General features: G+C 37.4%; 1 protein-coding gene across 1 annotated transcript; it reads right to left on the bottom strand.

The window, feature by feature from the left end:
- Positions 1–2,623: 2,623 nt before the first annotated feature.
- On the bottom strand, positions 2,624–11,135 carry LOC140930442 (uncharacterized). Its single transcript, XM_073380133.1, has 8 exons — positions 10,955–11,135; positions 9,638–9,744; positions 8,435–8,459; positions 7,299–7,604; positions 5,919–6,125; positions 4,673–4,855; positions 3,600–3,747; positions 2,624–2,892 (listed from the first exon to the last, which is right to left on the bottom strand). Coding segments are annotated over exons 2-8 (939 nt in total). The 5' UTR covers positions 9,707–9,744; positions 10,955–11,135; the 3' UTR covers positions 2,624–2,891.

Below are 11,135 nucleotides of genomic sequence, written 5' to 3'. Positions count from 1 at the left end.
AACAAAACACTGCATAATTCGTTTGGCTAAATATCAACTGGCATTCGAACTGATAATCGATGATAACCGTATCCTGAGAATATGCTGCGTTTAGAGCTAAGGCAACAAACAACAACAACAACAACTAACTTTATTGATAAGTAATATTACAGAAGGCTATTAGAGGCAGGACAATGTGTACAACATATGAAATCAAGACTACGAGTAACTAAGGAAAGTTTACAGTTTACAAATAAATGAAAAAAGAGAAAGAGAAAGCAAAAAGAGAAGAGAACCTAAAACGGAACCTTGAGGAACTCCAAAGCTGATTGTCGCTTTATTTGCTATGTGATCAGAAATTTGAATAGTTTGGGAGCGGCTATTGAGATATGAGGAAAACCACCATTGGTTGATTAATTCACGAAAGTATTAAAAGTTGAGCTCGTCTAGCAGAATATTATGTTCAATGGTATCAAAACCTTTTTTGAGGTCAATAAACACACGACAAAGAGTATAGACCTTGATTTATATTGGCCTGGATTGCATTAACGATATCTTACATAGCATGATGAGTAGAACGTCCGTCGCGAAAACCGTACTGGGAAAAGTAAATAAAATACAGTTTCTCATTGTAATTTATGATTCTGTTATATATACATAAGCCTTTCAAATATTTTGTTGAAGTTTGACAATAGAGATATAGGTCTTTATTATATAAACACCAATGAAATACCAGGTGAGCTTTCACGCGAAAACTTGATATCTTCACATGTGAAAATAACATGTTATCTTCACACGTGAAAATAACACATTTGCCATGGCTACATAATAAATCGCGCCTTTCACACCAAAAAACTATTAAAGTAAAATGGTTTGGTATTTCATTGGTGTTTATATAATAAATAGAACATTACATGGCCGCTTGGAGATACCAAATTTCTCTTCTCGTGTTGAAAAGATATATCACTCGTTCGCTACACTCGAAGAGAAATTTCGTATCTCCGCGCGGCCATGTAATATCCTCTATTTACGCTATCATATGTTATTGGTTGAAAAAAGAAAGATGACATTGGAGACATATTTATGTTAACAAAGTCGAGAAAATGTCGTTGGGAAGAAGGAATCTTACTTGCGAGTTTACTCCCAATAGACGCAAACTGTTCATTGACAATGTTAGAAATATGTGAAGAATCTTTGATTAGTTTGTTCTTATTGTTTGGATTCTTAATTGTAGTAAAAGTCTTGAGTTTTTTTTTTTTACGGCGAAACAATACCTCATTAATACCTGTCCACGTTTTTTTAGCCTTAGTTGCGTCAGCAGCGCGTTTTTCGCCCGGGGGGGGGAGGGTACTCCCTTATATAGGCTATATAGGTATGTGCGGTGCCAAAGGGTATGGTTTTTTAGCCGTTTTGGTCTGAAATAGGGTATCAATTTCGACCACTTTGGTCTGAAATAGGGTATGGTTTGTGCACTGTAGTCTTGAATTGGGTATGGTTTAGAAGAAGCCACTGCTAACTTCATCATTTGGCGATAAGACCATTTCCCTTTTAATGTTTATGCCAACCGTGTACGTGCCGTGACAGCTTGTCACGCGCTCCGGTCAGGCGCTGGGCTCCAGGGCTTCAGGTCTGAAATATGGTAGGGAAAATCACAGATTTCGGTCTGAAACAGGGTAAGGGTTTCAGGAAGCGTGCCGCACATCCCCACTCTATTTTTCTGGAAGTACCTCCCGAGCATTTTCGTCGTATTTTGTACACAAACAGGGGTCATTGTGCCAGGCGTTCCTTGCTGAAACCGTGGAAACTGGGACTAATAATCGTTGCGTGATCGATGCCACGCATGTTTTGCGAAGAAAGCTTAGGAAAGATTAAATTTAGAGCTTTTCGGAAACGTGTCGGTCCATGAATTCTATCGCTTGAAAGCGTTGATTACTTTGGAACAAGTTAACACTACTGAGAGGTCGAAAAAAAAATAAGAATCTTATTAAGCAAAACTGCGATGGTCCGAGTGTTCTGAACTTTCATTGTATGCCAGTGGTCTGTGATGGGCATGCGGTTTATTTTCGGCGATGATTGAAATGACGTGCCAGGTAAATCTTTTTTTTTATCACTGGCAATGATGTAATTCTCTGAAATCGAGGCTCTTGAATTTTCGTGTAGCTATACACGCGTATAGCCTGTGACCGCAGACGTATTTCCAGTCGTCGCTAACACGCGTACTAAATCAGTACAGAAACAAGTAAAAGTATCGACGTCGATAAAGTAGGAAGAAAAAGACCGAAGAAAAAGTTCTAATCGTTCCATGGGTACATTCAACGTAGATTAAACAGATTGAATCTAAATGGGATACTTCTGATTCAGATCAGGGTTTAATATGTCTTTCGGGAAGGATTTTCATTAATTTCTTTTGACTATTGGTAAGTACCTCTCGTCCATGCAAGGACCATTGTCATGATCAAGAACAGAGACTGTTAATAAAGATACTTTTTTTATTTGAAACACCTGGCATAAGCATACAGTTAACATGTAATCACTTATATATTGTTTCACACGTTTTTGTGTGTGTGTGTGTGAGGGGGGGGGGGGGGGGGAAGGAATACAGAAGGGAAGTGGGAAGGGAATGTTTCCCGGATAAAAGGCGTTGAAGAAAGGGAGGATCTGGTGTTGCGTGGTTTGTTGCAAAAGGAAAGGTAGAAAATCCCAAGAACTTTTAGATCGACCTGTTAAAAATTCTAACGAGATGAGGTAAGATCAAAAATCCTCCCCTATATTTCATATCTATAAATGAAATGATTAAGGATTGTAATGAGAAATCATCGGCCAGTAGTGACCATCTCCGAGTATAAAGACAAACACAGTTGTGAAAACTTGAGACTGCCAGTCAATCGTGCCCTCCATCTTCAAGATAACCCTCTGTAATTGAAAAATAAAAAGATTTTAAAATATTATCGCAATGAAGGATTGTGCTTCCTCTGTGTGATGAAGATGTGATGAAGAAAAAAAAAACACTATATTTTTTTATCATTTTTATTGTTTAGGAGAATTGACCTCTCTCGTAACTCTCCAAACTTAAAAAAACCGCTTTTTTGCTCCCTTTGGAGTAAGTATTAGTAGTCCTTTTACAATGTTTTCGCAAGTTCATAGAATTCCTTTGACGAACGCTAGTAAATTTATACTAATCACACGAGCGCAAGCGGTAATTTTCTCTGTCTTACATCTCATGGTAAAATACTAGCTGAAGGCTTACAATTCGATTGGAAAGAGAACATTTTCTACAAAACGGAGAAGTGTATTCAACCAGACTGCATGACGACAAACCAACCTAGTCAAACCGAATTATTAAAGTGACATGATCGTGAAAAGCGCTCATTCACGCAATTGAAACTTTAGTTGTTCAGACGAATTTTACTCACGTTGAAGCTCAAGCATTTCTCAGATTTCAAAAATGATTTTGAGTGAAAATGAAGGGAACGTACAAAATTATCATTATATTAGAGTTGCAAAAGTTAGAAAAGACAATATAATTATGTGATAGATAGGTAAACTGAACACACTAAGCACTTAGCATATATTATCACACTTTTAGATAGCTAATCATAACTGTGAAGAACATTAATTACCAGCTTTTGCTTCGCCTGGATATTTTCCTCAACCTCAGACTTCTTTTCTGGTTACCAGGGAAACCGGGAAAAGGAGGCATTACCGGAGGGGGCCTGGGCGTAGTTTCAGGTATAGTGAAAGGAGCATGAGATGTGGGAGCGCCGGGATCTAAAAAAAAAAATCGAGATTATTGACGAGTGTGTTAGAGTGAAATAAACTGATAATAACTTCCAATAACTATAATTACATTTCAGCACTCGTTTATTTGAACTCTCAAAGGTAAGGTCAGTTTAAGCATTCTGAAGTGCGTCTAATGTACATTAGGGTGTTAACGACTAAGCTCTCAATTAAGCGAAATATTAAAATTCAAGAAAAGAAATATATAATGTTGTTATAAAATTTTAAAAAAAGCTTCCAGCGAAACAACAGCGGATTAAAATAAATTTTACGTGAATAGTTATACAATAGGATTTCGCCCACCAAGACTAAGAAGTTAGCATTTAGAATTAAACTTCATACCGCCATTATTGGCTGTGGGAGAGTAAAAGGTTAAGTATTAACTCACTACCTAATATCTCAGACGGTACGCTGGGTGGGAGGCAGAGCAAGGGTCGGTGGCGCAGTAGTGAGACCACCTGCGTCCCACCAATGTGGCCCGGGTTCAAATCATCCCAGCGTGGAGGCGATATGTGGGTTGAGTTTGTCGACATCGTTGGTCCACTCCCTTTCTCCATGAAGTTTTTTACCGGGTACTCCGGTTTACCTCTCTCCTCAAAAACCAATATTTTCAATTCCAATTCACTCAGGAATCAGGAAGATGAAGAACCACTTAGTGGATGTGCTACCTCTAAATCGCTATTCATTTATTTTTACGTGACAATGCACTGACATTGTAAATGTACCTTTAGTTAAAGCTAAGGTGGTAAAAAATATTTCCTTTGGTGTGACGTAACGAAACTAGTACCATCTGGAAGCAAGCAATGTTATTGTAGCCATAGGAAATTAATCAAACAATGAAAATTTCAGGACACACCGACACACACACACAAAAAAAATACTAAAGTGAATTGAAGTTAGAACTAAAAAAACATACGGCAAGTAGGGCAGCATTTGTCAGGCTCATAAACAGGATTTGGGCAATCGTTTGGACATCCCACCGCCACACACTTTGTTTGATTAGATGCGCATGTGCACTCGTAACAATCGGGTCCCGCGTGGGGTTGTCGGATGATCCAGCTCTGGCCATCTTTGTAGAACTTGTTTTGGTGATAACAAGCTGAATGTAACGATATAACATACATACATACAAACTTATTAGCATTCCCATGTCTTCATCGGAAAATTAAAGTAATCTCTTAAAAGGTTTAGAATTAATGTTTTTCAGTCATTTGTATAAGGAATTCCAAATCTTAGTTGCTCTTTAGAAAAACGTTTTTTGACTGCATGCGGTAAGATACTTAGCGATGTTTATATCGGTATCCGATGTTTTTAATCCGTGTTTCTGATGGAACCACTGAGTAACTGGCCCCTTTTGATAAATTTCTCACATAAATAATGAGGTACCAATCCGTTAAGGCTCACTTTAAGTGACCCGAGTTGTTTTACTTTGACTTATAGCTATGGATGGCCTGAGCGCGAAGCTTGCAGAAAAAGCAAAGATCCGCGATTTACATCGAGAACAGAGAAGACCGACAACGCACCTTTTTTTACCCCACAAAACGTTATGTAACCGTTGTCTTCGATTTCTCTTGGGACGACTGTAGGGTCCTGTAATACCCAGAAGAAATTGGAAACAATGGTGCAAAATTTTGGGCGGTAAAAGAGGTCCATTATGGTCTATGTGAAAATGGTGAATTTTGCAAAGTTCGTTTGGTAACCTTTCAACAGGAATGGAACTTCTCAAACTCATTAATAATTCATAATGAAAATACAAAGGAATTTATGGTCAACGAGTGTTTGGAAATCAGGTATAAAACTTTTTGTTTGAGAAGTAATATGAAGCATTTTTTTGACACAGTGTTTCATCACTAGATGAAACACGGCCTCGAGTTCAGAGTTTCATCTGGTTACGAAACATTGCGTCTCATGATTGATATATAACTTGACACAGAGCAGCTGATTCCCAGAAAGCCCGAGAGACCTTAGACAGTGCTTAGACCGTCTAAGAATAAGAACATAATTTTAAAATAAGCCCCGTGTTTTTCTTTTCAGGCTGCCCAGCTACCACTCCAAATTTTGTGACCTTTATTGTTGGCAAATAAATAAATGAATAAATAAATAGATCAATAGATAGATAAATATGTAAATAATGACATAAATTAGTGTAACTGTTAACATACCACAAGTTGGACAACATGTTCCTAGTGGTGCGGGTATAAATTTCTCGCAAGGAAAGAAGAAATCACACATGATTTTTCCACGGCAACTCTTGTATCCTTGATCACATAAGCATAATTGACAGCTGATGTCATTAGAATTGACTGGATTTTGTGGAATGTAAAACCGCTGTCCACTTTCATACGTCATGCCACTAACTTTGCAATCATCTTGAGATGGAAAACAGCTACGCTTAGTGAATTGGCAAACATGTTTAAAAAAGACTTAAGTAAACGATTGTCAAAGTAGATAAATCTTGAACAAATGGTTATTGGATATTTTCACGATGGTTTCGGTTGACTAAAAGTACAAGAACTCATTCACTCTTTCTTTCACTTTTAAATTAATAAATGGTCACAGAGACTTTTCAAACAGAAGCCCTGATCTAGACATGAAAACAAAAAACTGAAGGATTCTAACAGTTGCAGTCAAATTACATCATTGTGCAGATGTCCTATTATTATTATTAATATTATTATTATAAATTATTATTATTACAGCGATTGAACTATCAAGAAATTGAACACAGGAAACTCATTTAGGAGAGCACCTTGTGAAATGTGAGTGGATTTTTCTTGAGATGAACTCTTGAAGACCTTATATCCAACTTTAGAGAGAGAAATACATAAAACGTCGCAGGAGGAGGTCTCACGTTGTCTTAGCGACGCGCCGCGAAAATCTTGTACCAGAAAATGTGATGGACGCGCAGAGATGTAATTTTTCTCATTAACCTATTGCTTTTTTGCCGTTCTCGTTTCCGTCCCCGTCGTGGCTGGCTGTGTGAATACCAAGGAAGTATAAATACGTCCTAAAAGACAAGTTCCCGCCACCGAAGACGTATGTATATGTATATGCAGTTAATTTTTATTTCTCCTTTGTTTCAAATTCATCAGCATACATTAACATACCCCAAAACAATAGAAAAATAAGAATTAAATGAGATAAAAAATAAACTACAACATATACGTCCTCTCCTTAGCATAAGTTGCCCCGTGTTTTCGTCCGTGGTTGTTTGAAAGTGTCTGAGAAGGAAAAATATTAACCGCGGATCTGAATGTTTTTTAGAAAGTTACAAAAGTTACATCAGAAGTTGATGTTGTTTTATGAAGTATTGGAAGAAGCTGTCATGAAAGTTGTGACTACCTTGCCAAATCAATACAATTTTACTGTATTCTTATTTGTTTAAGGCAGGAGTTACATTAAAAGAGAAGTTATAAAGCTTCAAAGTTCTTTTACACATTGCGAAAAAAAAAAAAAAATTTTCGTGAAAAAATCCTTTATGACCACCGGTTGCTAGGAGTGTGTTTGTATTGGCATTCAAAGTTGATAATGGAGGTACTTACGAATAATCTCATAAACAGCGTTGGTCCATTCTTCTCCAATTCCTTTCATGCAAGTTTTAGCTTCCCCGTTGATATTATAACGGGAACCTTTCCGTCCACCCCAGCATTCTCCATAGTACTGCAGGCCGAAAAATTTTAAATAACCTCTGTCGTATGCTCGTGTAGCACACATGTCAATTATTTTTCCGAAGTTATAATCTTTCATATTCCAGTCAACATATTTCCTACCATTGAATACTTCAATAGGCAGGGCTCTGTCTGATTTGTCGCTATAACAGCCAAGGAACTTATAGCGAAATCTTCCATCTGTTGTAAAGAGAAACGATGATATCAGACCTGTTATGCAGTGTAACTTCTCCTTTGGGACACCTTTAATTTAATCAAGAGACACCTCCATTTCACGGGACACAAACTTTGGTCCCGGAAAAATGTTCACTTATCCCATTGTTTATTACCTCTATTGGAGGCACACTCTATTCAGGGGAAAGGGACACTTTTTCTGGATCCCAAAGCAGAGGTTTAACCTCCATTCAGGAGACATCTTGCTCTCAAACGTGGCTGACCACAAGAAAGCTAGATATGTTTAAGTGTATTACACTTATTTATCACAACAATGACAGCTTTCACAAAATAAGTCAGTCTCAGATTTTAGTCCTATAGCTTTCGACTGTATTGTATAGCCTTCATCAGCAATAAACCCTCAGTGTTTTTTCACGTGAATTAGTCTCGTGACAACAAATGATCATAACTCGCGGGAAGTTCATAACCTCCATCTCTGTTCAATGTCGGTCGCTGGCGTCTGATATGGATGGCCTCCTTAATTTTCGTTTTCATGTCCACTGTCTCCTGATCAAAGGTCTTTCAGACCCCCTCCCAGTCGATCTGGGTGGGAGTTAGTACACGTGACAACACTGAGCGTTTTTAGCTGATGAACTTCGATAATCGAAAGCTACAAGACTGAAATCTGAGACTTTAAGACTAGAATGTATATTTTTCATTTATATTTTTTAAGTTTGATTACCAAGGTCAAAAATGAGCATTCATGTAATTAATTATAAACAAATTTGCACTGTTGTTTTTCAGCCTTTATGGAAAGCTCAGTGAATTATATTTTATCACAAGATATTCTTACTCACCAGAGCTGGTTAAAATGTTAGCACCCTGAAGAGATAATAGCAAAAAAGGTTTCAAGCATTAACGAAAAGAAAATTAAGAACGTTTGCTCTTTACTAATAAGCGTTTCGCAGGAAACCTCAAGAGCTTAACTTATCTTTTATACACCCTTTTCAAACCTTGTGAAGTTCTCATAGGAAAGGTTTTTTCTTAAGCAAAAGCTTCGTATTGAATAAATAAAAACTTAATCAAAAGTGAAATTTAAAACCGTGGAACCCAGTGAGTTCTCTACGCAACGATCTAAAATTGGTAGGCAAAATAACCGAGGCAAAAGGTTAATCGTCCCTCTTTTTTAGTTAAACAACACCAATTTTTAAGTAAAAGGAACAATTAATTTTTTTGGTTGAGGTAGAAGATAACATTTCATCGTTTCAAATTACTCTTTGAATTGTGGAAGACACTGTTTTGGCAGATCGTTTGCACAACCCTTGTTGGCGTGCAGTCACGTGAATGCCTGGCGACAACCTTTTTTCAGTTCTGTGAAGGATAAGAGAGCCTGTATACTGCTCGTGCATTACGTCTTGTCACTTTGGGGGAAGTGTAAACTATTTCACAATTCCCGAAACTAACCTTATCAGTCTCATTAGCAAACTCACCGTCAGGGAAGATAAACGGACCTTTTCGGTTTTTGCTAGGTTGCCATATTTCGGAAAGACAATACCTCAAGCCAATTCACTGCCGCCCACGAACAGACGGTAATAAAGTCAAGTTTTGTTCCTGAGCTTAGCCATTAGTTCTTGTGTTTTGCTTGAAACCTCGTGTTCCGCTGAGGATTTTTTTAGCTGAATTACTCTGCTAGCTCAATCAAGTTACTTTCCGATATTTCGATATAGGTATGTAAGTTACATTAATTGCAATATCGATGTCATAGGAAAACAAAAAAAAAGAATTGACTAAAGCTAAGTGACAGAAATGAACTGGGCATACTCACTACTTTCAGAATGACAAGGCTGACGAAATATTGAAGCAGAAAAAGTCTTTAGAGTAGCCAATTAACCCTTTCTAAACTCATTCCAAGTCAATGTGATGTCAGTGAAGTCGTATACTATACTGCAAAAGCGTTATCAGGATTATCATAACGTCAATTGAACGGCTAACTTTTTTTGGCTCTTTCTTTTCTATATGACAACGTTAGTGCAATAACGTTTGTATAAGGTATATCAAACCTGACTCATGAGGACAAAAGTCACGTGACACGCTGTCATGAAAATTAGTCCTCTGGTCATGAACTTCATATTGGCAGTTTCAATTGAAACCGTTGTAAATTCTTTTTCTGTTAAAAGAAAATGAGAAGAAAAGAATAGTTTGTTCAAAAAATGAACAGGGCCATCCACCGCCTACGTGTAGGCGGCCATGATCGCGGGGTAGCCATGATCGCAGTGGACAACGCAATTACCGACTCGTAATCCACTGGATAAATCTTAATCTCAAGACTAGCTGGCTTTTCCGTCCCTGTAAAACTTGATTTAGATCTCTTGCCAGATGAAAAAGAAACCCTCAGAACTAATTTATTAGTTCTTTGGTTTTACTCAACCAATTTATTATTACTATTATTATTGCTATTATTGTTATTCGGGATTCTAATTAAAGTTTCTTTCTTGACCGCGGCAGGATTAGCTCAGTCGGTAGAGCGCTTGACTGCAGAGCGGGAGGTCGCGGGTTCGATTCCCGGGGCCGGACCAATACTCAGGGTCTTAAAAATAACTGAGAAATGAAGGTACTTCCTTTGCCCTGCAGGCGGCTGGACCTTCGCGTGGCTCGGATGACCACGTAAAATGGCGGTCCCGTCTCCATTAGGAGACGTAAAATATATGAGGGCCACAAGTTTATTAGCCTTTGGCTATTAAGTGCTACCCTCTTTAAATAAAGGCTATTCAAATGAGGTTTTTTTGAGGTCAGAGCTTTAGCATGATAGATTTTCAGCCTTACAAACAGTTTCTAGTAAAGCCTCTAAAAGATAGATTTTCTTTTCATGGGGTTTCAGTTTGTTACCTTGCTACGCTTGCTAAAAATTCCCTCTCTCGCACCAAAGTTCACAAACCACATCAAGGGCACTCAAGGGAGTTTGAGGAGGCCAAAAAAAAAACAAAAAACAAAAAACAAAACAAAAACAAGACCTTTATTTGAATTGGGCCAGAAATCCAGATTTGTAGAACAAGTGTTGGGCTAGCCTGGGAGTTTTTTTTTTGTTCTTATAATAACAATTTTAACGAAATCTTGATTTTGATTTTGAAAATGGTAAGGGTTACGGTTAGGTAAACATAATTCGAAATGATTTTTAGCTGTAGTTGATGAGCATGAAATTTAAAATTTAAAATGGTAATAGTCGGCTACATGCTTTTATCGAGCCAACTTAACTTAGCAATCTTTATACCCATATAAACGTAATATAAACGTCCATTTTTTATAGTGTATGATTACTACAATGTAAATGGGATATTTAAACTTAAAAAAATAGGGTCTGAAGTAATAAGTATACTAACCTTCCCTCGTGGAGAACTTCTTTAAGAACGTCCTACAGAAATTGATATCTCCCAAGTACTCTTTCCTCTTTTTGAGCAGTATCCGAGTTACTAATATCGCTGGATAAGTATGTTTAATGGGCGAAAATAGACATTTCAACTCGTATTTGCTTTTTTTGCAACAACAAATCACCCACTATAC

The sequence above is a fragment of the Porites lutea genome, chromosome 3, assembly GCF_958299795.1.
Source record: "Porites lutea chromosome 3, jaPorLute2.1, whole genome shotgun sequence".
NCBI classification, from domain to species: domain Eukaryota; kingdom Metazoa; phylum Cnidaria; class Anthozoa; order Scleractinia; family Poritidae; genus Porites; species Porites lutea.
The sequence above is the reverse complement of the archived record's forward strand: the minus strand, read 5'-3'. Positions and strand labels throughout refer to the sequence as shown.

Coding starts and splice junctions, on each gene's coding strand:
- LOC140930442 (XM_073380133.1), bottom strand. CDS start 9,706: ATGAAGTTCATGACCAGAGGACTAATTTTCATGACAGCGTGTCACGTG. Junction 6,126..7,298: donor CGCTGTTTATGAGATTATTC/GTAAGTACCTCC, acceptor TTCCATCTCAAG/ATGATTGCAAAGTTAGTGGC. Junction 4,856..5,918: donor AACATGTTGTCCAACTTGTG/GTATGTTAACAG, acceptor CGTTACATTCAG/CTTGTTATCACCAAAACAAG.